The 26,034-nt window shown below is 62.0% G+C and overlaps 1 protein-coding gene and 2 non-coding genes across 11 annotated transcripts in view; 2 read left to right on the forward strand and 1 right to left on the reverse strand.

The window, feature by feature from the left end:
- Window positions 1-2,844: 2,844 nt before the first annotated feature.
- TRNAV-CAC (transfer RNA valine (anticodon CAC)) lies at window positions 2,845-2,917 on the forward strand. Its single transcript has one exon. It is a non-coding gene; the product is annotated as a tRNA-Val (tRNA).
- A 196-nt stretch (window positions 2,918-3,113) lies between these two features.
- TRNAG-UCC (transfer RNA glycine (anticodon UCC)) lies at window positions 3,114-3,185 on the reverse strand. The gene has a single exon. It is a non-coding gene; the product is annotated as a tRNA-Gly (tRNA).
- Window positions 3,186-3,440: 255 nt separating this feature from the next.
- Window positions 3,441-26,034, forward strand: part of DPP9 (dipeptidyl peptidase 9) — a 40,376-nt gene continuing 17,782 nt past the window's right edge. For 2 of the 9 annotated variants that reach the window (XM_058728370.1, XM_058728371.1), the window contains exons 1-10: window positions 4,608-4,661; window positions 6,845-6,935; window positions 10,838-11,091; window positions 16,089-16,201; window positions 17,216-17,389; window positions 17,472-17,640; window positions 18,343-18,456; window positions 21,708-21,836; window positions 22,918-22,979; window positions 24,389-24,489. In XM_058728370.1, coding sequence (XP_058584353.1) covers window positions 6,880-6,935; window positions 10,838-11,091; window positions 16,089-16,201; window positions 17,216-17,389; window positions 17,472-17,640; window positions 18,343-18,456; window positions 21,708-21,836; window positions 22,918-22,979; window positions 24,389-24,489 — 1,172 coding nt within the window. In that variant the 5' untranslated portion in view covers window positions 4,608-4,661; window positions 6,845-6,879. Of the gene's footprint in view, window positions 3,618-4,199; window positions 4,359-4,413; window positions 4,494-4,607; window positions 4,662-6,844; window positions 6,936-8,423; window positions 8,615-10,837; window positions 11,092-16,088; window positions 16,202-17,215; window positions 17,390-17,471; window positions 17,641-18,342; window positions 18,457-21,707; window positions 21,837-22,917; window positions 22,980-24,388; window positions 24,490-26,034 lie in introns of those variants that run through there. The other 7 variants (XM_058728373.1, XM_058728374.1, XM_058728375.1 and 4 more) reach the window with 7 other exon arrangements.

The raw sequence follows: 26,034 nt of genomic DNA on the forward strand, positions 1-26,034 counted from the left end.
CACTGGGTGTCATGTGTAGGGGACGAATCACTGGGATCTACTCCTGAAATCATTATTGCGCAATATGCTAACTCACTTGGATGTAAATTAAAAAAAAAAAAAGTAAAAAAAAAAAAGACCCCCCCCCCCCCAATAAAAATGAACCGGGAAAAGACAGAAAAATAAAAAAAATGAATAATAAAGAGTGACATTTCCGGGGCACCTGGGTGGCTCAGTCGGTTAAGCGTCCGATCTTGGCTCAGGTCGTGATCTCACGGTTTGTGAGTTCGAGCCCCACGTCAGGCTCTGTGCTGACAGCTCAGAAGCCTGGAGCCTGCTTTGGATTCTGTCTCCCTCTCTCTCTGCCCCTCCCCTGCTCGCGCTCTGTCTCTGTCCCAAAAATAAATAATAAAACATTTGTAAAAGATTTTTTTAAATAAATGAAGTGCGACATCTCCTTAGAATGTTTCCCAGCACGTATTCCGCTACTCCATGCGTGTTATTCTCTGACACCCCAAGGGATCCGAGGCAGCTAGCCTTTGCAACAGGTATTTCCCAGCCTGGAAATACTGAATCCCTGTGCGCTTCCTTTCTTTCTCTCTTTTCTCTTTCCGCTTCCTCCCTCCAACTCCAAGAATGGCTAGCCACCTGCTAGAACAATCCAGCAATTGGCCACCAATCCCATCTGCTGAGGCGGCCGGCTTGGGGACAGGGACACTCTTGCAAGTGCTGGGGTGCATATTGGGGGGAGCGGAGTGTCTGACTTTGAGACGCTGAGGTCTGGGGCTCAGAGCGGGGCTGGAAGGGAGGGTGGTGTGGGCAGCGGGAGGGGTGGTGTTGGGGAGGCCGGGGACCCTGCAGGACACCCAGTGGTCGCGCTCCTGCTGACACCTGCTGGAGGGGTGGAGGTATCGTCCTTTTCAGCCAAGGCGCCTCTCTCAGATGGTGGACCCCACCCCCCCACACACACCAGGATCACTGGCAGGACCTCACTGGCAAACAAGTGCCCCCGAGTGCGTTTGAACGACCCGACCCAAGTAATCCTTCGAAGGGAGTTTTTGTTGTTTCGTTTGGCGGGTGAACGAGCTCTCAGGGCTTGACGGGGTTCACAGGGAGACATGTTTTCTGAGCTACTCCCCCTCCACCAGGAAGCCCACCTGTATTGCTTCGTTCCCGCGCCCAGGCCTTTTCTCCTCCGGCCAGCTCTCCGTAATTTCAAGAAACGGTTACTGAAGAAACAGAAGGCAAACAGGCAAACTGTGCACTGGGGGAGGAGGCCACAGTCTAGGGGAGGAGACAGAAGAGAGACGAGAAAACAAATCCACAAATGGGATCGTTTCAGAGACTGATAAGCCTTTGAAAGAACACGGTGCAACGGTGGAAACTGAATTTGTGGATGCCAAGGCGGGAGGGGCGCAGGGAGGCCTCCTCTGAGAAGGTAACATTGAAATCAAGAATCGCAGGAAGAGAGATAAGGAGCCCGAAAAAAATACCTGGGAGAAACCAGAGGTCACAGCCCGTGCAAAGGTCCTGGGGCAGGGCTCTGCCTGGCAGTTGGAGGCGCAAGCAGCGAGGAGGCCTGTTTGGCTGGAGCGGAGTGAGGGAGCGTGAGAAAGGTTAGACGTGAGGGCAGGGAGGGGACTGCCACAGGACAAGCGGGGCCTTGAGGATTATGGGAAGGACTCGGGCTTCTGCCTCTGGGAGGTGGGAGCCCTGGAGGGCTGCAGAGAGAGGAGGGTGGGCCCTGACTCGGTGCTTACAGGCACCCTCTGGTGGCCACCGCGGGGAGGACGGACGGGGGGGGGCGGGGAGAGCAGGAGGCTTGGCAGGGGGCAGAGGGGCACAGGTACAGGACTGTGGCGATGGGGCAGACCAGCGTGATGGCCGTCCGGTGGGGAAGAAGTGATCAGATTTGGGGCGCGTTTGAAAGCAGCGCTAATCGGATGTGCGGGGTGACTGGACGTGGGTGGGGGAGAAAAGAGCCCAGGGCAGCGCCCAGGTTCCGGGTGAGCATCTGGAAGGAAGGAGCTGCCTCCAGCTCAGTGGAGGAGGCGGTGGACGGAACAATGTCTGAGTCTGGCCAGGCTGCCCGCAGTCTCTGCCACCGTCTGCGGCACTTTGTCCCAGCAGCAGTAGGAAAGGAGTATAGGTCTTCGTGATACATGGCCGTGACAGTGGTCTGCTGGGCCCCAGGGGGCTCTGGGGCATAAGGAACGACGTGCGTCCCGTCAACGGGTGTTTCACATGCTGTTCCTTGGTTAATTTTCCCGCAGAAGCAGATGTTGAAAGTATCGATGTGTTTGTTTCCGTCAAGCGCAGGAGAGTAACATTACCATAAAGTTCTTAATGTTTTGAATTGAATTGTCATACACGTTAAGTTTCAATATTTTCTTGAGGCTACTCGGGCGGGGGGGGGGGGAGGGGGATGGCCACTCAAAAATGCACATTCTTGCTCCTGCCTCAGACTCCACTGCGGTTGGGCAAAGCACTGCCGACACCGGTCTCCACGTACAGTTTTGATACATTGTTCGTTATGGAATTCTATTGCTACTAACAGGAGGATTTTGGTATGTTGCATGAAAATATCCATTTGTCTTGATTGTTGCGTTTTCTGGCACCCCCTTCGTGTCTGCACCTGAGGCCACTGCCTCGCTCTCCTCGCTCTAATCCCGGTCTGGGGGGGGGGTGGGGTGGGGAGGGGGAAGCGCGCTCCTCCGATAACCGCCCCCCCCAACCGCGCCCCCCTCCCCGGCCCCTCCTCCCTTAGGCGTCCGCAGCAGCGATCTGGCGGGGCGCGGGCCGGAAGCGCGGGAATCCCCGCAAAAGCAGGCTGTATAGGCGTTCCAGAAAAGCGGCCTCTCGCCGGTTTCCGTAGTGTAGCGGTTATCACGTTCGCCTCACACGCGAAAGGTCCCCGGTTCGATCCCGGGCGGAAACACGCGTTTTCTCAGCGCTAGACGGCGGGTAAGCCCTACTCGAGGGTCACCGGGACGAGGTTTTTAAATTTCTCCCGTCGCTTTTAAAGTCATTTCGAGGTACGAAAAACTTTAATTCGGCAATTTTTTTTTTCTTACAAAGGACGTTTCAACAGGCTATTGGGGGAGGTGGGGGGGATGAAAAATAACACCGTCGCCTGCGTTGGCCGGGAATCGAACCCGGGTCAACTGCTTGGAAGGCAGCTATGCTAACCACTATACCACCAACGCTCCGGCAAGCACCGCTTTCTCCGAGCGCCATTAGTAGAAGTCCCATCGGCCGGGCTGGGCGATACCAAACCGCACAGGGGCGCCCCTCTCCAGTGTCCCCTCCAGCTCCCGGCGCCGGAAGATGCTGCCGAGGGAAATTCCAAGCCTCTGGCCGCCAGGGACTGTGCGGGCGCGTCCACCCCCCCCCGGGATCGCAGCCACCTTGGTACCGTCCGGGGGGCGGCCAATCGTAGGCCGCCGCCTGGGCCGCTCAACTTCCGGGTCAAAGGGGCCCGAGCCACCGGCTCCCCCGTGTCCGCCGCCGCCGCTGTCCCCCGCGCCCGCCACTTCCGGGGCCGCAGTCCCGGGCATGGAGCCTCTAGTGTGAGGCGCCTCCGGCCCCGGGACGCCCTTCGCAGCCCGGCCGCCGCTCCGCGCCTGCCCCCGAGCCCGGTGAGCAGCGCCTGCGCGCCCCGTCCCGCCTCGGCCGCGACCCCGAGCCCGCCATTGACCGGCCCCACCTCAGCCCTGACCCCGGACGCGCCATTGGCCGGCCGCTCGGGTGCCCTCCGCCCCGGCCTCCCCGCGCCCCGGCCCTGCCTTTGGCCGCACTCCCGGTTCCAACGGCCCCCGCCTCGGTTTCCCTTCCGCCCCGGGCCCTCCGCGGCCCTTCTTCCCCTTCTGCCTCCTCCGGTGGCCGGGCCACCTCTCAGCCTCGCTCGGCCCAGCCTCCCCTCTCGTCCCGTCGCTGCCCAAGCCACCTGGCTCCGGTCCCTTCCGGGAGCGGCCGCACCCACGACGGCGCTCCTTCCCTGCAGGCCCTGGAGGTCCCCTCCCCATGCAAACACATGCTCCCCGTCTGAGAGCAGAGGCCGCCCCCCGGACCTGCTTCCTGCCCCCACCCACTCACCCCTCCCCGGGCGCTTGGCTTCCCCTAATCCACACCCCCACAGGTTCCAGCCCCTTCTCAGCCTCCCTTCCGGCCCTGTCCAGCCGCCCACCTGCTTCCCACCGGGCTGTAGACCGGTCTTGACACTTCCCCATCCATGCTGCCGCCGAGCCGTCAGAAGGGCCCCGCTGGTTCCGTTTTCCCCCGCCGCCGTCGTTCTCCCCACCCCCCCACCGGGAGGAAGTCACTTGCCTCAGTGGCAAGAACCAGCGTGCTTTCCAGGAGCTTGGACTGAAGCCCTGGAGGTGTGCACTGTGGTCGAGTCCCTGGCTGGTTCCCGGGAGGATCGGGCTAGATGGGGGAGGTCTTTCCTCCCCGGTGCAGTTCAGGGCACGCAGGCGGCATTGCAGGGCGGTGAGGTGGCTCTAGGATCTGTCCAGGTAGAGAGAATGGGGCCGGGGCGGGGGGGGGGGGGTCAGGACTCTCGAGGGGAAGGAGAACGGGCTGTTTTGGCCAGGCTGACCTGCTGCGCTAAGGCATGCTTGTTCCATCAGGGTCTGTATCCCACGCCTGCGGCTGGAATGGAGGCTTTCTGGACCCTTTAGAAGGTCAGTGGTGGGGGCCGTGGGGTGACGGTGGCGGCTGGCGTGTGGGCTGGCGGGATTCATTTGCGTGCTCCAGGATATAGACATCTGCAGGAAGTGGTTTTCTGCAACTCCGGGGTCACTGCCCCGGGGCCGCTGGGGGGGGGGGCGTGGCTGCATCCTCCCCGTGGGGGAGCCCAGCGCCTGGCCCTCAGTCAGCCTTTGGTGGGGATCCTGGCTCTTAGGGGGGCGTCGGTGCAATCCCGCCCCCCGCCTGATGGTCAGTAACTTGTCTAGGTGACAGTGTTGGCTGTGACGTAGGTTCCGTCGCATCTGGTGTTTTATTTGAGCACATCATTGTCACAGCAGCCCTCCACGCAGGTACCGTGGCCCCGTCTCACAGCTGCGGAAACTGAAGCACGATGTAACCGAGAGGTTACACTCAACCTAGTTTGACTTAACCGAGAGGTCGAGTGGTCTCTCAAGGTCACAGAGACCGAACGTTGTAGAGTCAGGATTTGAACCCATCTCTCTGACCGCAGCGACCCCTCTTTTCACCGCAGGACTAAGAGTGAGGCCGGGGCTCGCCCACGGTCTCGGTGCTGTGACCGGGCGCTGCTTTCTTTTTCTCAAATATTTATTTCTGGGAGAGTGCAAGCGGGGGAGGGAAGGGCAGGGGGGTGGGGGGGGGACAAAGGATCCAAAGCGGGCTCTGCGCTGACAGGCTGGACAGCAGCAAGCCCGACGCAGGGCTCGAACTCTCGAGCTGCCAGATGGTGACCTGAGCCGAAGTGGGACGCTCAACTGACTGAGCCGCCCAGGGGCCCCTGCTTCCCTTTTCTTGAAGCCTCTCGGCACCCGCCCAGCCACCTGGGGCCTGGCTCATCACAAGGGTGTTCGGGTACTGACCAAAGCAGGGCTCCCTTTGACTTCAGACAGCGTTCAAGGGAGGACCGGGACTCATTAACTCTACTGAAAATCCTGTGTGTGCCAGGCATGGAACAGGACGGGTGTAAGCCTGCCCCCCTGGAGTGACATCCCGGGGAAGGGTGTCCCCTCACCCAGAGCAGGGGTTCTCAGCCTCAGCACTGGGGATGTTTGGGGCCACGTCACTCTTCGCAATGGGGGTGGAGGCGAGCGTCCTGTGCTTTGTGGTTTGACTAGCAGCCTCCGGTCTGCGTGCCGGGGGCCCGTCTCCCAGCCGTGATGACCAAAAATGGCTCGTGGGGGCACAGTTGACCCTGGTTGAGACCCGCTGGGTGACGGGATGCAGTTGGCCCCGAAGAGACTCTGTATTCCATAATCATTTGGGCTCCTGAGGTCCTGGGACGTTGCACCATTTACATTTGTGAACTGAGGGAGAGGGGAGGTCACTCACAGACGCTGGGGTCACCGTGGTTTGTACAGTCTGACCCATCAGGGATTTATTCGAGTGTCTCGTGTGGGCCTGAGGATCTTACTCCACTGCCCCCCCAAATTAAGAATGCAGAGTTTCTCTGCCTCGGCACACTCAGTGCCAGGAGCACCCCCAGTTGTGACAACCACAGCTGTCCCCAGTCATTCTCTGGGGAGGGGGGGCAGAGTCCTCCCCTTTGAGAGCCACTACCCCAGACTTAGCTCTGTATGGAAGGACAGGATGCTGTGTGGGGGTGACAGAGCGGTGACTTTGGATTGGGGGTCCGGAAAGACCTCTGCAGAGGTGAGACCGGGGCATGAAGGAGAAGAGGGGCGAGTCCCACAGAAGGCAGGGAAGGGCCCCTGGGCTGTGGGACCGGCAAGCGCAAAGGCCCTGGGGTGGGAAGGAGTCGGTGTGTGTAGGGGAGAGTAAGGCCAGTGTGGTTGGAGATCACGGTCAGGGGCGAGAAGGGGAGGTCAGGAAGGCCATCAGAGTGTGGCCACAGTGGGGACCCTGGGACTGTTCGGTTTCTGGTGAGCACCGGGGGTGGCGTCCTTGGCGTCATTTAAGACTGCCGTCTTCTCGGGGACTTCTCGCCTTGGGAGGACTGCACAACAAAAAGGATGCTGGTTTCTGGCAAATGCCGGGCACCCTCTCGAATTTCCGGGCAGAGTCTCTTCAGAACGCCCTTGGCATTGGGTGTCCCCGGAGTAACGGAGGGCTGCCTAGAGCGGTGGGCAGGCGAGGAGGGCCGAGAGCGGGCACGCCCAGACCGCTGGGGGTTGCAGCCCGGGGGTCTCTCTGCCCGCAGGCTCCCCCACCCTCCTGAGGTCAGCCAAGTGGTTAATGCGGAAGGTTAAGAAGCTCCGCCTGGATCACGACCACACAGAAGGTTGGAGAAGGTAAGGGGTGTGGCCGTGGGAGCCCTGACCTGTGGGGGTGTCGTTGAGGTTCCCAAATTTCCGATGATGTCCTAGGTCTGGGAAGACCCCTGCCTCCCCCTGCCACCCCCTACCTTTCTGCGATGCCCCAGGACTCTGTTCTGGCTGTTCCGCGTGAGGTGGCAATGTAGGCGAGAGCAGGGTTTCTCAGCCTCGGGACTGCTCACGTGGGGCCAAGCCATTCTCTGCGGGGGCGTCCTGGGCGCCGTGGGGGGTGGAGCAGACCCCTGGCCCCCAGCCCCTCGATGCTAGGAGCACCCTTGTGTGACAACCACAGATGTCCCCAGACATCACCCGGTGTCCCCTGGGGCAGGATCCGGCCCGGCTGAGAACCGTTGGTCCGGAGGTTAGAATGTGGGTTCAGGGTCCGTCAGACTCGGGTGATATCTGATATCGGGCGGGTCATTTGATCCCTCTGAGCCTACTTTGCAGCCTCCCAGATGGGGCTGGCCCCAGAACTCACCTGTCAGGGTCACGGTGAGGAGTAATCATAATTGTCCACGTGAGGCCCCGGGGCACTTGGTGAGTCTCACGTGTGGGGCCGTGCACGAGACGGAGGCCACAGGAAGCCCTCCGGCCAGTGGGCTTCTGGCCCCCGTGGCTTCGTTTGCTTTTAGCCGGGGGGAGCGACCGGGCGGGCAGGAAGGGAACTAAAGAGCTCCTGGAAGACAGGGGTGACGTTGAGCAGTCTGCTTCGCTCCCCGGACGTGGGCTCCGGTGTCCGGTGGGGAAATGCATCAGCAGGTCGGCTGGTGACGGAGACCCGAGTGCCCCTTCTCACGTGCGTTAGGTCCCGGGCGGCCATGGCATGGGCTGCAAACTGAGTCTGCGCCGGCCGGTCGTGACAGTGGGAGGCCCGCACGGTGCCGGAGGCAGGCCTTGGAGGGCAGAGCACGGCCCGCTGTTTCCCGGGAGCCCCCACCCCACGGGGCCACGGCGGCGAGTGTCCTGAGGGCCACTCAGGCATTTCCTCCCCGAGCACGGCGGGCCCCCGCCCCTCACCTCCCCGGCGCCTGCCTCCCTGCCCGCCTTCTCTCTCTGCGGTTGGCCGAGTGCTCCCAGACCTGCGGCCGGCACCGAGAATCCGCAGTTCCTTCTTCCTTCTGCCTGCTGCCCTCGTCACGGGCCCCGCTTGGGTCTCTGGCGGATGCCCCGCGGGGCGGTGGTCCTGGCTCTCCGAGCACCAGTTCGCGGGCCGCAGACCTCCCGTGGGGCCTTGTCGGTGATGGCACCGGAGGGCCCGAGCCGCCTGCCCGTGGCCTCGTGGTCCGCGAGGTGTCCTGCCGACTGGCAGAAGGAAAGCGTAGGTGGACCCGGCCCAAGTGGCTTGGAATCCGCTTCCGTTTCCCCAGCTGTGTAAACCCTTGACCGGAGGAGCTCAGGCTGGCCTAGGATGGGAAACGGGGCACTTGGTCACCTGTTCCTCCCCTTCCCCCGCCTCCTCTGCAGTCTCTCTGCACTTCTGGGGAAGAGAGAGGTGAGTGGAGGACCAAGTCATAGCACCAAGCCTTGGCCTGTCTGGGAGCTCAGACCGCCTGGCCACATCTAGAAGATTCCTAGAAGTTTCTCCCGATGTTTCATTTCATTTCTCATCTCCTGGATTGCATTTTTGCTCCTTGGGCTCTCTGCAGTGATCGGAGGCAAGATCATTTTTGTTGTTCCTTGCTATGGAAATAAGCCACAGGATTCTGTGAGCGTTTCTGCCCGGCTCTCAGCTTATGGGGTCCCCTTTGGGAACCCTGGAGGTTGTGATCGGTTTTGCTGCCGTGAGCAAGGCCTGAACGGTGGCCGCCGTTTCGGGGGGGTGGGGGGTGGGGAGGGGTGGGGGGTGGGGGCTGGGCCGGTCGGAGGAGTCCCCTGGCCTGGTTTTCTGGGCTGGTTGTCAGCAGCGCTCGGGGCCATGTAGGTTCCGGAGCGCTCCGCCCATCCTGGCCCCAGCCCCTGCCTGACACTGCTCATGCCCAGCGCCGCCCGTGGAGGTAAACCACAGCTCTGGGGGCGGGGTGGGGGGGGAGGACGAGGGCGGGCCAGGACCTGCTGCACGTGACCCTCACTGGGTCTCCTGTCTTTTCTGGCTTGGGTTCATTTGCCCCGAGGGTCCCAAAAGCCCTGGTGGCCTGTGATCCGTGTCTTCAAAGCCATCGTAGGAAGTTGTGAACCGAGGGCACTCTTTGTGGCTGGGGAGCAGGAACCGCCTGCTTGCCGTGCCCCCCGAGTCCTGGCTGGGTCCAGTAGGATGGAGTCAGGGAGGCTTTTCTGTCCCTCGTCTGATACAGGGTCGGGGTGGAAAGGGAACTCTGAAAATTGGCCCACAGAGGCCATGCTCAGAAGCGTCTCCTCTTGCCCCTCGAAGCAGGAGACGGGTCCTTTCTCCCGTATGGGGACTCGGGGGGGTGTCTTGCTGTGAAGGGGCAGGCCCTTCTGGGAATTGGAGGGCACCGTGTGAAGGTGGGCACAGCTCTGCCTGGTGCTTCTCTGAAGCCCTCGGCCTGGGCTGTCCCTGTCCCTGTCCCTGTCCCTGTGTAGCAGCAACAACTCCCACTTTTGACCAGTGAAGCCCGGGCTCCGCCTGTAAAGCAAAGCCACTAATCCCAGAGCAAAGCCGCTAATCCCAGAGCACAAGGAGGCCCAGCATTCAGCGAGACCTTAGGCCGGCCGATGCCCACGGAGGAGAGGGAGGCCGCCCCGCTCACCTTGGCGGCCTCGCTAGAGAGCCCGGCTCTTCCGGAACCGGGTCACTGTGGCTATGTTTAGATTTCCCTAAAGCAAATATTTGCCTGGCTAGTCCAGTCTGCTCAAGAAATGTGCCCAAACAGCCAGGGGGAGAGAAGGGAGGGACGGGGCCTCGGCCACAGCTGCTCAGGGAGCGGGGGAGGGGTGGGGGGGGGCTGTCCCGAGGGGCGTCCGTTCTCTCTGCTGGGGTTCTCACACCGTCTGTGCACAGCTGCTTGTCTCTCTGAGCCTGTCCCGTGAGGCACGAGTTTCCCCCGCTGGACCCCAAGCTGGATGGCATGGGGGACGAGCTGTGCTGATTAATTCTTTACGCTCAGTTCTTTGCGTGTGAGCGAGCGTGTCTCCCCAAGGGCTTAATGCAAGATAATCATTCCACACGGCCCTCTGTGGAATGCGTCCCGGGAGCCAGGGGCCTCCTGAGGTTCTGGGGCCACTGCCATGAACGGGACAGGTGATCAACAGACAGCCCTTGTGCCAGTGCTCTGAGGGCAGGGGACATTAGTCGCTGACGCGCTTGATGGAGAGACCAGCCTCGGTACAGATGGTCATGGAAGGTTTCTGAGGACCCGACAGATACTTACACTGAGATCTGATTGGACGTTAGTCAAGCAGAGAGAGGGGAAAAGTGTTTCAGGCAGAAGGAAGCACGTGCCAAGGTGGGAAGGAGTCTGGCCTGTTTGAAGAGCCAACGGAAGGCCAGCTTGGCTGGGCAACTGATAAAAAGGGGATGAGGTTCGAGGGGCTGGCGGGGGTCAGAGGACAGAGAGCCTTGAAGGCCGTGACAGGAACTGGTTTTTACCCCCAGGACTGTGGAAAATCAAGGAAGACGTTTAAGCGATGGGGTCAGATCTGCGGTGGATGTGTTGGGTCCGTTAGCGAGATGTTGGGGTCATTCGGCACACAGGTGGCAGTGGCTTGGGTCTCGGAAGCATTTGTGGTGTTCGAAAGAAATAGAACGACGCATTTGGGACATATTTGGGGGGCTGGGATAGTTGCAGGGGGGCTGGGACAGTTGCAGGGGGGCTCGTCGGGGGGGTTCAGGAGCGTCTGACGAGGGGGCAGCTTGTCAGTGACACATGGGTGTCATCCTCCCTTCTCATCGTCTCCCCGCTGTCCCCTCCCCCTTACAGCTTGTCGCTGAATTCTGAGGGGACAGAGAGGATGGCCACTGGGACGCCAGCGTCTGAGCGGGGTGACGCGGTCGGGACGGAGGACCCGGCCTCCCGGTTCCAGGTGCAGAAGCACTCGTGGGACGGGCTCCGGAACATCATCCACGGCAGCCGCAAGAACTCGGGCCTCATCGTCAACAAGGCTCCACACGACTTCCAGTTCGTGCAGAAGACAGATGAGTCGGGCCCCCACTCCCACCGCCTCTACTACCTGGGTAAGCCCTCCAGGCGCCCTCAGGCCCAGCCGGTCCTATTGGTTAGGAGGCCCAAAAAGAAGGGCCTGGCCCTGGGCAGATGTCCCATGAGGCCGTGCCACCGCGGTGACTTCCGTTTGCAGCAGAGGTCTGGCGCAAGGGTGCCGCGGGGGGAGGTGGGGGGGGAGGGCAGGTGTGCAGGTGAGTGGAGCAGAGGGCGGCCCTGCCCCGTTGGGTTGCAGCCGTGCCGTGGCTGGGCCTTGGCTGTGGCTCTGAGCCGCTGCGATCGTCTCCAGAACCGGGGCGGCTGGGCCTGCCCCTGAGTCGTTTCCCAGCCCCCTGGGCTGGGCCGGGCCAGGCCGAGCTAGTGAGCGGCTCCTGGCCGTCGGAGTCACAAGTAACTCCCATGGGCCCACGCGTGGGAAGGCTCTTTGAGTGCGCCCGGGGATAAACGACACAAGCGGCTGGTCACACGATCGCGGTCCTCGCCCCAGACGCCTGGATAAGCACGTTACCCGCTCGTCTCGCTTCCTTCTGCGCCACGTGCCTCGGGGGCGGCACTGTCTGCATCCCCGGCGGCCGTTCGTGGGCTTGTGTTCCTTGCCGGCCCCGGGAGGGCCTGTGGGGGAACCGGTGGGGCCTCACGCAGGCCTGGCTCCTGGCAGGTGGGCAGCGAGTGTCTACTGAGCAAGCGGACGTTGCCTTGCTTTGCCCGAAGGTCTCGCGGGGCCCCTGCGGCAACAGGGCCGGGCGTGCCCCTGGGGAAGCAGCAACGGCCCACGATTGGTGACCCGGGGCAGGTGTTCAGCCTCGGTCCTCGACTCCACATTCAGGGCCTGACCGTCCTCTAAGGAGCCACGGCCCCTCCGGGACGATGCTGGCCCCGGCCGGGCCCTCGGTCAGCGTTGGCGTGAGGGGTGGCACGCGCCGGTCAGCGAGGGGCGTCCTCTGCCTGCGGCTGACCCCCCGCCGAGGGCCACGGCAGCAACTGGACGCCGGGTGGCTCTGCCCTCCGCAGACTCGGTGCAGCACCCCTTTGTAGAGACAGACGTGTGTGGAAAGCACGTTGGTGGTTTGGTGAGCGCGGGGTTGGAAGAGGAGGGATCGGGAACAGAGCTCAGCAAGCGACCGCCGTGTGTTTTGGAGATCTGGTTGTGCTGGGCCTCAGCCGCCCCCATTCGTCTCTGTCCCCTCCGCGGCCGCTCCCGAGCGTAGTTGCGGCAGAAGCCGTGTGCCCCCCGCCGCCGCTGAAAATCTGCACCGCGTGGCCCTTTACAGAGAAGGGATGCCAGCTCGGGCCTGGGAGAGATGAGGATTGGGCGTGCTTCGGGCGACGGTCATCAGGGGGCATGGCTCTCGGGGTCAGAGGTGGCCGGGACACGTGGACTGTGGCGGCCGCTGCTTCTCTCTTCCTGTGGTTCCGCGGCCCCCAGCTCGGTTTTCCAGCCCTCGCCGACTCAAGGTCAGGCTGCCGTCCTGGACTGGATACGTGTATGAGTTTCGTGGGGCTCCCGCTGTCGCAAATCACCGCTGACTCGGTGGCTTAAAACAAACAGAAATGTACTCTGTCGCGGTCCTGGAGACCAGGAGTCCGAACTCCGTCTCTCCGGGCCAAAGTCAAGGTGTCCGCAGGCCGCGCCACGCTTCCTGCAGAGGCTGTGGGGGAGGACCCGTTCCTTGCCTCTTCCGAGTTCAGGTGTGGCCGCCGGGGCACGGGGCCTCCTCCTCTACCTTGTGTCTGAGGTCTGCCTCTGCCTCCCTTATGAGGGCACGTGATTCCATTTAGGGCCCACCCGGGTAATCCAGGCTTCTCCCCAACTCCAGACCCTTAACTGCATCCCCTCTGCAGGTTCCCTCTTGCCGCAGAAGGTGACGTACTCACAGGGTCTGGGGATCAGGACCTGGGCATTTGGGGGCCACTGTTCAGCCAACCGCAGAGCTGCCGAAAGGGATGGAAACCCCCTGAGCTGGTTTGAACCACCAAGGGCACCTCACAGGAAGGACTCGGGTGTGCCGGGGAGCCCCCACCCCGGGCCTCAGGCCGTGGCCCTGGGAACCAGGAGCTGCGAGGGGCCCAGGCGTCTGCCCCACACACGCTCTGCTCCACACATCCGCCCCCACTGGACACCTGCCTTCCACCGCCACGCGCCCAGGGTGACCCATCTCAGGTTCCAGCCACCCGCACAAATGGACGAGCTCTCGGAATTTCTGGGAGCGGGAACTAGGTCGGTTCGACGTAGGTCAGATGTCTTGTCTGCGGCCCGTGCGTGTGTCTGGGGCTGGGGTGAGTGGGTCCCTGCAGTCCATAGGACGCCTGCCACCACGGCGGGTAGGGGACAGACGGCCCTAGACAAGGGCTGTGGACTTGGCGGAGACCCCAGAACCTTCCCCGGACATCTCCGAGCCATCCTGCTCTTTTGGGGTGACGTAGCTCACCTTTGAGGTCATCCATCTGCATCACTCAGTACTTTCGGGGTGCCCCGAAGCTCACTTCGTGTCCAGGTTCTTGGGGCACGCCCCCCTGGAGCCCCCTTCGTGATAGGTCATTGTGCTGGTCTGGCCCCAGGAACGCTGCAGCCAGCCGTGTTTGTGGATGGAACAGAAGGGGCCTCCGAGGGCCATGCCGGCGTGCTTCCCCTGGGAGCCCCTCCCCACTGAGTGAGCGCCGGCCTCGCCGTCACCGGGGCCTCAGGGAGGGCTCTGTCGGAGGCACACGACGGATGAGGTCCGGCGCGAAGAAAATCAGCAGAGGAGGGAATGTGCCAGCTTCCGGGGCCGACGATGGTGGCGGTCGGGTTCCAGGGCTTGGACCGCAGCTTCTCCGGCTCCGCGGGGGTTGGTCGGCTCGTCCCCCTGCAGGTGGGCGTCTCCTGTAGGACAGAGGACGACGCAGGGCCCGTGACCACCCTGGGAGTCCCTCCGCAGGGGGAGGGGGCCTCTTGTGTCCTCGTGACCTAAGGAGAGCCCGGGCCCAGTGCGGGTCACATGCCCATCACGCTGGCTCCTGAGGCCACAGTGCCCGGAGATGGTGCTTGTGCACATCTGGGCCACCTGCCACCCCGGTGGATTTTGGGGGCTGGGGTGCTGTCCCCAGAGGTGGGGTGGAGCTGGCAAGGGGCGAGGCAGGGGAGGGGCAGGGGCAGCAGAAATCAGACCCCGGGCTTACGCGCCCAGCGTGTGACATCACCGTCACAGGTGCCAGGGCGCCGCAGGGAATGTGCTGCTCTGTGCCATTTGGTGCCGTCACTTACTAATGCGCTGGGCGGAGGAGGTGGCTCCGATGTCCTTGGCAAGGCCGTTCTGTTGACTTCCTGTTGGGAAGCCTCTGGCTCTGCCGCTGAGCCCCGAGGACAGGGGGTCCGGAGCTCGGGCTGCCGGCTGCTTCCTCCCGGCCCTCCACGCGGCTCCCGCGCGGCTCTTCTTAACCGACTGAGCCACCCAGGTGCCCCTACCCGCGCGGCTCTTCTTAACGAGGTGTAATCCACAGAGCCTAAAACTCGCCCTTCTAAAGGTGGGCACCTCTGGCTTTTAGTGCACTCACAGCGTTGTGCAACCCCCACCGTCTAATTCCAGAACGTTTCCGTCACCCCAGAAAGAAACTCTGGACCCCTTAGCTCTCGCTCCCCTCCCGCCCCCGGCTCCTGTCTCTCTGGGGTTGCCTGTCCTGGACGTTGCACGGAAATGGGGTCATGCACCGTGAGATTCTTGTCCCCACCTGTCTGTCCCCACCTGTCACATGAACTTGAGAAGGAAGCATGCCCCAGGCGGGGGGGGGGGGGGGGGGGCAGCGTCACGCCTGTGCCTCGAGCTGGGGATGAGAGGCAGACGGCACAGTGTCGAGGGGCCTTGGCCGTGAAACCGTGGGTGCGGCCCAGGCGCACGTCTACATCACCTTTGCGTTTTCTCAGCGTGAGCTTCCTATGGTTGCCCTTGAAACCTTTCCTCTTGAGATACGTTCTTCCGTTGCTAACTGAGCTTCCCGTGCCACGTTCGTTGGAAGTGGAAAGCCCTCGTGGATTGCCACGTGAACCAACTGTCCGTAAAGAGAGTCGTGACGAGAACAGACATTATCTGTCGGGCTCTAGCCCCAGAGGCGCCGAGCGCGGGGCCTCCCCGTCCCCCGCTCGTAGAGGCGAGAGCGCGTACGAGGAGGTCCCCGAAGAGGCCGCCACCGCCACGTGAAGTCTTCCCCCTGGAGGGCACGGGACCGAGAGGGGCCCGGCGTTGTAGCCCGTTAACAACAGCCCCGCCCGTCATCCGTTGACTTGAAGACGCTGCGGGTTGGAAGAGAGGCTGTTGCTTCGTTTGCCACTGAGAACACGACCGCCCCTCTGACAGTAAGACGCAGCCGAGAGGCAAGAACACGAGAAACAGCGGCTTCACTGGCGAAGTAGCCCACGTCCCTCCGAGCGACCCATCGGGGACACCGCGTGACACGCCTTCTGCGTCCGGCTCGTTTCGTCCACACGGAGTCCTCACCAGGCGGCTACTGTCCTCTTGCAGACAGGCTCAGATTAGATCAGTGGGGGGCATCTGGGGGCGCCTGTGGCTGTCACCGCCCAGGCGCTCCTGGTATCGAGTGGCTGGGGGCCCAGCGGAGCCGAGGGGAGGGGTGCTGGTGGGCTCCCTTCCTACGTTTGCTCTTTCTCCGACCCTGGATTGATCCTTGGCCTCCGCAGAAGCCTTTGACGGGAACAGACACCCGAGCCCCGAGCCTCACCTGTTGAGAGCTGGGTTTCCCCGACCCCTTTCGTTCTCTTGCGTGCTAGTCCTTCGGTAACTTAGCACAAGGCGTCTGTCCAAACCTCTCAGATGCGAAAGATCCCATTACTGTTGCTAATGGGCTCGAACCCGGGGCCGGAGCATCTGTGGGGAGGGCTGCGCGGGGGAAGGGAGAGGTCGGAGAGGAGCCAGCGCGGGGAGCCAGCCAGCGTCACCGCTGAGGCCAGCCCTTGCCCCAGGCCCTCTCCTCGCCCTGGGCAAGGTCACCCATTCTGGTTTTCTCTTTTCTCCCCAAGGGATGCCTTATGGCAGCCGCGAGAACTCCCTCCTCTACTCAGAGATCCCCAGGAAGGTCCGGAAGGAGGCTCTGTTGCTCCTGTCCTGGAAGCAGATGCTGGATCACTTCCAGGTGAGCCCGTGCTGCGGGGCTCCGGCCGGCGCTGCCCTGGGCCCCTCTCCACCCCCCCACCCCCACCCAGGGCGAGGGAGACAGGTGCAGGCCCCCCCTTCCCACTGTGCTCCAGCCCCAGTGCGGGCCCTGATGAGCGCTCTTTACCAGAAGTTCCTTTTCCACGCCTCACAAAGACTTGGAACCAACCTGGTTCCTGCAGGGGAGGCTTGGCTAGTACTCAACCGCATCCAGAGTCGGCTCACCTAGGGAGAAGAGGGCCGGCGAGGGACGGGGGTGCCTTTTGCCGTGGTTTATGTTGATTTCTTTGTGGTCGTGGCAGCACGAGGTGCTGGGTGGAGGGACATCGTGAGTTTCTCCACACCCGTGTGACCGCCCTCACTTCTGCCCCAGGTCCACCAGGCGGGGCGGGCGGGGGGGGGCGGTCGTTGCACTCCGGGTTCTGCTTTTCAAAAACGCGTTTCTTGCCGGAACGTTGCCCCGTCGTGTTCAGAGTTCTCCTCGGGGCAGCCGCGCGCCCAGACCCCTCCGGGTTGGGTGTTTGGGTGGCCAGGTGGTCCTGAATTTGCCCTGCTCCCCCCCCCCCCCCCCCCCCCCCCCCCGTGCAGAAAGCAGAAGTGTGTGGTGGAGGGAGGGTTCACCCAAAGCTCTGGTTGGATGGGATGGTGCTCAGGGCAGGAGGGAGGGCGTCTGCGGCATTGGCGTTGGGGAGCAGGGGAGAGTACCTTGGGTAGCCGCCCGTGCCGGCGGCTAGGGGAGAGCCCCGTCTGCCTCAGAGAGGACCTCTGGGCAGATGTGGGCGCAGGCGAGCCCAGAGACGGGCCCAGAGGGGAGGAAGCCTCGGGTGAGCCCGGAGCCTGTCAACCAGCCCTGTTGCCGAGCCCAGCTGGGCACCTCATGGCCCCCGGGCTCGGGCCGCTCTGGCCTCCTGGTTGGGGAGCTGCGCCGGACAGCTCTGCTCAGCAGAAAGTTCTCTCTGGCTGCTGACGCGGGCCCGTCCGTGTGTGTCCCCAGGCCACTCCCCACCACGGAGTCTACTCTCGGGAGGAAGAGCTCCTTCGGGAACGGAAGCGCCTGGGGGTCTTTGGCATCACGTCCTACGACTTCCACAGCGAGAGCGGCCTTTTCCTCTTCCAGGCCAGCAACAGCCTCTTCCACTGTCGGGACGGGGGCAAGAATGGCTTCATGGTGAGCCCTGGTCACTGGCTGGGGGCAGGGCGGGTGGCCGGGCAACCTCCCGTCCCCCTGAGCCAGACCTCTGTGTCCCCAGGTGTCCCCCATGAAGCCCCTGGAAATCAAGACCCAGTGCACCGGGCCCCGCATGGACCCCAAGATCTGCCCTGCCGACCCCGCCTTCTTCTCCTTCATCAACAACAATGACCTGTGGGTGGCCAACATCGAGACGGGCGAGGAGCGGCGGCTGACCTTCTGCCATAGAGGTAAGGCCACGCAGGGGGCCGCGCTCCTGTCCCGGGTGGGTGCTCGTGTGGACGGCCGCTCCAGCCCCCAGCGCAGCTCCCAGAAAGGCCCCCGTTCCCACTCCCGTTACCCCCGACCACCGGGCGCCTTCTCGGGCCCTGCTGTCCCGGTTCCCCTGCCCGTGTGTCCTGCGTGGCTCTGCCCCGGCCTCACGGGGAGTCCAGCTGCCTGGTCCATAGTTTTCTCTGTGTGAGTCAGCCGGGGTGGCCTCTCCCCCCACCAGGTCCTTGTTCTGCCTCTGCTCACGCGAACCACCCCCCCCCCCCCCCCCGCCCCGCCCCAGTTCCCGTCCGTCTCCTCCGAGTCGGGCTCGGGTCTCACGTGCTCCCTGAGTTCTCCCTCACCCCCCTGCTCCCCAGAAGTGACCTCCTTCTCCTGCATGTTGTGTGGAGCTCTGCCCCAGTCTGGGGCTCCGGTCACACGGCCCTTCCTGCCCGCAGCCCCAGCGCTCTCTCCCTAAACCTGAAGCTTAGCCCAGGCGGCACGGACGCTGGCCGCGTCCGGGGACACCGTTAGCTGTGGTGGCTGCTGCGGGTCAACCCCTCCGCGCTCCGGACGCCCTCAGCCGTAGGATGTTTCCGCCTCGAGTGTGTGCGGTGCTTGGGGCCGGAGGCCGGCTGTGCGCTGGGTTCCTCACCGCATGCGGCTCTCTCCCTGTCCAGGCTCACCCAGTGTCCTCGATGACCCCAGGTCTGCGGGCGTGGCCACCTTCGTCATCCAGGAAGAATTCGACCGCTTCACCGGCTACTGGTGGTGCCCTGCCGCCTCCGGGGAGGGTAGGCGCCCTCGCGTTTGCCAAAGCGCTTCCCGCGCGTCCCTTCTGGTAGCGGCTCCTCGGCCTGCCTGCTTCTCTGCTCTCGGCTCTTTTTGCTTGAAACAAACCGCAGAGCCTTTTGTGTCGATAGTCGTGTCCCAAGCCGTTCAGGCCACTCTGACAGGACCCCACAGGCCCGGGGGGCTGGGGAACAACAGACATCTTTTCCTCCGGGTTCTGGGGGCGAGCCGTCCAAGGCCGGGGCGCCAGCAGATACGGCGTCTGTTGAGAACCTGCCTCCCGGCTCACGACCACTGTCCTCTCCCCTCGTGCCACAGGGCAGAAGGGCGGGGCGCTCGCTGGGCCTCTGTCGTGAGGACACGCTCGTCTCATTCCCGGGGCTCCCGCCCTCCTGACTTAATCCCCTCCCGGAGGCCCCACCTCCCCCTACCAGCGCCTCCGGGTAGGATTTGACATTTGAATTCGGGGGTACGAACTTTCTGTCGGTTGCAGTCAGGACACAGAGGACTCTGATGACTAACTGTCCCTGGGGTGACGATGGGCCACGGCGTGTTTAACCGGTTCCACACCTACCGACACTTCGGCTGTTGCCGGTGTTTGGTTTGGGTTTCGCTTTTTATTGTAAACGGTGCTATGGCGAACATTTTTTTTTTAATTTTTTTAATGTTTATTATTTTTGAGATAGAGACAGAGAGCAAGCAGGGAAGGGGCAGAGACACAGGGAGACACAGACTCTGAAATGGCTCCAGGCTCTGAGACGTCAGCACAGAGCCCGACACGGGGCTCGAACCCACGAACCGTGAGATCATGACCTGAGCCGAAGTCGGACGCTTAACCGACTGAGCCACCCAGGCGCCCCTGAACATTTTTATATACGCCTTCTGATCTGGGAGTTTCTCAGTGGCTCTTAGCCAGGGACGATTCTGCTCCCAGGAGACCCCAGGTGACGTCTGGGGACATCTGTGGTTGTCACGACTGGGTGGCTACTGGTACCGAGCAGGCAGGAGCCACGGGTGCTGCTCTGCGCCCTACGGTGGCCAGGACGGCTCTCTCCCACAAGGAGTGATCCAGCCCCAAATGTCAGCGGGCCCGAGGATCCTGAATCCTGCCACAGAGAAAATTCCAGCTATAAGAGAGCTGAGCGGAAACTACACACGGCTTCGATCTTGATGGATTTCCTCTTTATGGAAGAAGCCAGATCAGTGGGTCCTTTTGTATCTCTGTGTCTTTGTCCCCGTAGTGCGGGGGTATCTTGTCCCCTCCAGTGTTCGGTCAAGCAAGATCCATCTTCTCTGGGTGGGGGACTTGTTTCTGGAACGTGCCAGTAGCATCAGACCCTCTTGTGCTGCTAATTGATTTCTCCGTGGCCTTCGTACCCCTGTGAGCTTCAGCGGTGCTTATGTCCCGGCCCCGGGCTCCGGCCGTCTGCCGTCAGAGCCCCGTCTCCTGTTCGCTCTTGCCTCTAGTTCAACTCACCTTGTCCTTAAATTAACTTGAAAGAAGACTTTATGGCCCTGCCATCAACAGAAGCAAGACACTAAATCCTGTGATACAAAGAAGCCGGCACGATATGTTTAAGTTGGCTCCCAGGAACAGGAGGGGTCGCCCCATCAGAGGGGCACCTGAGGCCGCCTGGTGCTGCCCGAGACTCAGGCCGGGTCGCAGGTTACAGGGGACAGCGCCGTGACCTCTCCTTCCACCTGGGCCGGGCTCCTCAGCGCGCTGAGGAGCAGCCCCGGGGCCCGTGCCTCTGGAGCTAGGGTCCGGGGTCAGCTCTTTCAGCCTGTGGCTGTCTGCAGGCCTGAAGCGTCCCGGTCGGTAAGATGGGGTCCTTGGCCACAAACCGGATCTCTCCCCCTCGGCACTCTGGACTTCGGGGCTGGCTCATCCTCTGTGCTGGGGGCCGTCCTGAGCACTGTGAGGTGTTGAACAGCATCCCTGACCTGAGGTGTTCCTCGGGCTCTGACCAGCTCAGGTGACCGACCCCTGGGCACACAGAACGGCCCTTGGTTGGGGTCCGCTGGTCTAGATGATCTCAGAGGTCCTTTCTCTGGCATGCTGGTGCCGGCTCAGAAACCCCTTCGAGGAAGACCCTCCCCCCCCCCCCCCAACTCCATGGCCGTCAGCCATCTGGGGTAGCCCCCTCCCAGACCCCACACCCGGGGTCACCTCCTGTGCTGTCTCGCGTGAAAGGATGGGGCTTTTCCTCGGCCACAGCAACCCGAGAGTATTCTTCCTGGCTGTCGGGGTCTGGGGATCAGGAGTCCTTCGTGCGGGGCAGGTGGACGCAGAAGTCTGAGGCAGGGGTTCGGGCTGCGGTGCGGCCAGTCCCACCCCGTATGGCCTCAGGCCAGCGGCTCACCCCTCCTGTGCCCCCTCCCCCGCTGCAGACCGGGTGGGACTGGGCCGCTGGTTCTGGAGGCACCCCTGCTCCATCTGGGGCGAGTCTCCGGTGGGGCTATAGGACGCTGCAGATGGGGACCCTTTTCGGCAGCCTCAGGAGGAAGCAGCAGCCGTGGGCTCCCTCCCCGTGAGGTCAGCACTGCCCGTGCCGCGTTCCTTTCCAAGCGGCCACCGCTCGGGGATTCACGCACTTCTCACGATGCTTATCCCGAGCCTTCTTGAGCCGAGCCCCGCGTGTTACTCCGCTGGGGCCGCCAGAAGCAAGCCCCCCAGACACGGCGGCTCAACAATAAGCATTTACCGTCCTGGTCCCGGAGGCGGGAGGTCGGCCATCGGGCGTCCCCGGGCTGCTTCCTCCTGGGGCCGCTCTCCTCGGTGTGCAGACGGCCGTCTTCTCCCCGTGTCCTCACGTGGTCGTCCCTCTGCGTGTCTGTGCCCTCATGTCTTGTTATGAGGACACCGGTCAGATTGGATCGGGCCACTCTGATGACCTCCTCTCAAACTCATCATCTCTCTAACACCCTGTCCCCAAATAACAGCCCCATTCTGAGGTGCTGGGGGCTCCCCACACGGGATTTCAGTTCGGCCCCATAACACCACATAGGGCCACCTCTCATGCCATCTCCTAGGAACGGCTCAGTTCTTCCCATCGCGCAGGTGAGAACACTGAGGCCCTGGCATGAGATGTAACGGTTACAGTAAACAGCAGGGCCAGGCTTCTAGCCCGGGGGGCTCAGGCTCTTATCCGGGCCCTGCCGTGGTAGAGCTGGGTCCCCTTTCTGTGCGGCAGAAGGTGGGGTGACAGCAGGGACGTCTGGCGCCCCCAGCAGCTCCCCCTGCCCCCTCCAGGTCCGGAAGGCTGTAAGACGCTGCGGATCCTGTATGAGGAAGTTGACGAGTCTGAGGTGGAAATTATTCACGTGCCCTCTCCCGCGCTAGAAGAAAGGAAGACGGACTCCTACCGATACCCCAGGACAGGTGAGGGCACTGGGCAGTGGCCCGGGCTGCCCAGCAGGGCAGGCGTGCACCAACCAGGACCCAGAGAGGCAGGCCGGGCTCGACAACGGCAGCGGGGCTGGTGCCACTATCGGTGACCTCGGGGCCCGGGGAGACGGTGCGAGGGGGGCGGGCCTGGGGGTGCGGCCCCATCCGAGGGCGCGTCAGATCCTTGGCACCCCGTGAGAATGCAGGCTCGAGTTTGCCCTGTTTCTCGAGGAGGCCAGAAATCCAGATGGCTCCAAGAAACCGCCTGCTTCTTAAACGCTCCTCGAATTATTTAAAAATGCTTGGCGAGCTAATTGAAAATACGTTGCAGGCCGGGTTCGGCCTGTTTTTGGTCCCCTGGGAAGCGTGTGGGAAGCGCCTACTATGTGCTCCACCCGACAGGGCCTTGCAGGGATACTTCCAGTCCCTGGTGCAAGTGGGAAAGGTCGGCCCTCCTCCTGCCCCGCTGCACGGGTGGGAAGCTGAGCCTCGGAGGGGCTGCCCGTCCCGGGGCGAGCACCGTGCAGGCCACAGTGGGGACTGATCGTAGGTGGGGCTGGAGCCTGACCCGCACCTGTCTGTGGCGAGTGCCATTTGGCCATCCCAGCCAGTAAGCCACGTGCCTCCCGACAGCTCGGGGCCCAGCTGAGGCACGGGGGACACGTGTCACCTGTCCGCATCGTTGACGGTCTTATTGTGGACGTGCCCTGTCTTTGCGACCAACTCTCAGGCTCTCCAAAGGCAGGGAGGCATGTTCTTTACGTTTGTCCCCCCACGACCCGCCTTCCCACCCAGCACGGGGTCTGGCCTGCGTTCTTAAATGGTAAAGACGGTTGTCACGGAACAAGGTCCAGGGCCAGAGTCAGAAAGGCCTGCCCGAGGGACTTTGTGCCCGGACCAGAGCGTTGATGTGCCCACGGAGAGACCTTTGGATACCTGGTCCCTTCCTGCCCCTCCCTCCCACGCTGGCTTTGTCACCTTCCTAGGGCATCACCCCACAACCTCCACCCCAGACACCTGCTCTCAGCCCTCACGGGCGACACCTGCCGGCCTCACCTCCCTTTCATTTCTGCAGGCAGCAAGAATCCCAAGATCGCCCTGAAGCTGGCCGAGTTTCAGACCAATAGTCAGGGCAAGGTGAGCGTGGCCAGGGTGCCCGGGGGGGAGCTGGGTGAGGAGGGGTGGGGCTGGGGTAGGTGGTGGAGATGGGGGGACAGTTGGGCGACATCAGCAGGCCGCTTGCCCCCTTTCCAGGGGCACGTGAACCCGAAAAGGCACTGCCTCCGTAGCGCCCCGTCACCCTGCCTCGGTCTCGCAAATGAGTGGTGGCCCGGCCTCATCTGCCTCTGGGTGGTCCTGGGGTGTGAGGAGGCGATGCTGAGCAGCGGCCCTTGAGCAGAAGGTCCCACAAGAGCTTCCAGAACAGTCTCCAGAGCAGAAAGCTCCGTTGGGTAGTCGTCCAGGGGACTAGAGCTCCGCCCTGGCCACTCCCCGTCCCTGGCATTTGGGCAGGTCCTCACCTATAACTTCGCCGGGATGGTCAGTGCTCCAGACGCTTCTCTCTGTCACCCCGGGTCAGTATCGACAACAAGCGTCCTTATCACCCCGGGAGCACTCGCTCAGGACCCCGCAGCCGGGAGGGCAGGAGAGGCTATAACCGAGAAGGGCTGAGGGGATGCCAGGTCAGACGGAAACCACCTCCCCCCCCCCCCCCCCCCCGCCCAGGTCAGAGGTCAGAGTACTCAAGCTGAGGAAGCTCTGGGACGTTTGTGCCGGAATGACTTTTTGTGTGAGGTTTCCCAAAAGGCGGAAGATAAAATGTGCTTATTTTCACGATCGGGGGTTAGGTTTTGGTTTCGGAATGATCAGACCCTGACCAAAACCTCCTTTCTACACTCCGTACCAGAACGTTCTGGCAGATCTCACACAGACCTGACGTTAGGTGGCTTCACTGAGCCCCTGCCAGCAACGTGGTTCTCGGCCCATCCTCCGGAACCGCCGAGCGCCGGCCCCGTTAGCCTCCGGGAAGCCGCGGCAGCTGGACGTTGTGTCGCCCAAGGCTGCCTGGCTCTGTGGTGACAGCCCAGGCCAGAGCCCTCGCTTTCCAGCCAACAGGCTGTCCTGACAGAGCCCCACATGCCGGGGGCTCAGACCACAGAAGCATGTTGCCTCCTGGCTCTGGAGCCTAAATGTCTGATAGCAAGGTGTGGGCAGTCCGGCTCCTTCTGCGGCCGTGAGGGGGTCTGTTCCCGGCCCCGCTCCTCGCCTTGTCCTGCCTTTTGTCACAAGGTGTCCTCTGCCTGGCAGCTGAGTCCTCACATCCCCCTTACGAAAGGGGGCTACCCTATTCCAGCACCACCTTAACTAATGACACTGTAGCCGCCCTGCTTCCGAATAAGGCCCTTTCTGAGGCACCGGGAGCCAGGACCCCAAGATAGGGACTTGGGGGACACAGTATCCCCCCACCCCACCCCCAGCAGCGGCCATCTCCTCCCAGGCACCATGTGGTTGGGCCCAAGTGTGACCTGAGTCTGCTCTCCCCTTAGATCGTGGCGACCCAAGAGAAGGAGCTGGCACAACCCTTCAGTACGCTCTTCCCCAGGGTGGAGTACATCGCCAGGGCCGGGTGGACCCGGGACGGCAAATAGTGAGTGTTGCCTTGTCACTCACCTCGTGACCCTGCGGCCACATCAAGGGCAAGTCTCTGGAGCCAGGCCCCGGGCCACCGCACGCAGGCCAGGCAGCCCGGTGTCAGTTTCCGTATGGCCCACGAGCCAAGAGCGGCCTTCGTGCTTTCTAAACAGTTAGAAGTCAGAAAATCCAAAGAAGAATACCTCCTCACACACGGAAACGATATGAAATCCACATTTCAGCATCCAGGAATAAAGTTTTATGGTCACGAGGCCACACTTGCTGGTGTACAGATCGTCCGTAGCTGCTTTCACGCCACGTTGGCGGGGTTGACGGGCTGCTTTCAAAAGGAACTGTGTGGCGCACGAGGCTGGAATATTTACTTGCTGGCCCCTGTATCACAGAGGCAGCCTGGACCGAGGTGCCAGGCCTCTGGCGGGCGGCAGGCTCTGGCTGGAATCTCCTGTCCCTGTGGCATCGCTCTTTGGTTTTAGTTGTTCTCGTTCCGTGTTGAGACTCAGCTTCTCTACTTATGGTACCGACATCTCCGTTTAAAACACATTGTCCGTTTACAGTCGGGGAAGGTAGAGGGGCACCTGGATGGCTCAGGAGGTTAAGCATCATGGGTTCAAGCCCCGTGTCGGGCTCTGTGCTGACAGCTCGGAGCCTGGAGCCTGCTTGGGATTCTGTGTCTCCCTGTCTCTGCTCCTCCTCCCCTGCTTGTCTCTGTCTCTCTCTCTCTGTCAAAAATAAACATTAAAAAAAGTTTTTTAAATAAAAATAAGTAAATAAAATAAAATAAAATAAAATAAAATAAAAAACAAAAACATAAGGCACCTAGGTGGCTTAGTCCGTTAAGCATCCGACTTTGGCTCAGGTCATGATCTCGCGGCTTGTGGGTTCGAGCCCCGTGTCGCGCTCTGTGCCGACAGCTCCGACCCTGGAGCCTGGAGCCTGCTTCGGATTCTGTGTCTCCTCTCTCTGCCCCTCCCCCACTTGTGCTCTGTCTCAAAAATAAATCAGCGTTAAAAAAGAAAAGGTACAGAGAACTTTTTTTCCCCCAGTTTTGAGAAGTTTTATTTCAAAACAGTTGTTTTGAGGACAGAACATAATGATAGACTAGCTCCCAAACGTGATTTTTAAGTGATACCTACACCAACGCGGGGCTCGAATTCACGGCCCCTCCACCGACTGAGCCAGCCAGGTGTCCCCACCTCCAACGGGATTTTGTCTTTTTTAAGTTGCCGTTTGCCTGCCTCTATCCCGAGTCCTTAAGGACTCAGGTTGTTTGACAGGATGAACAATTTTTTGACACACACACACACACACACACACACACAAAAGTACAATGTCCATTCAGAGCAAAACAGGAAATAAAGGATAGTGAATGTGGGCTGAGGATTTGGCAGAAATTGCACACGTCTTCGAAACGCTGCTCTGAGTCCTAATGACACGCGATGTTTCCAGAATGGTTGAGTTAGAGTTCTGTCGCCGCCCCCCCCCCCCACCCCCCCCCCCCCCCATCTTCTCCGGAGGGCCCGTGCTAACGAGAAGCCTTTGT

This window comes from Neofelis nebulosa, chromosome 4 (genome assembly GCF_028018385.1).
Source record: "Neofelis nebulosa isolate mNeoNeb1 chromosome 4, mNeoNeb1.pri, whole genome shotgun sequence".
Taxonomy (NCBI): domain Eukaryota; kingdom Metazoa; phylum Chordata; class Mammalia; order Carnivora; family Felidae; genus Neofelis; species Neofelis nebulosa.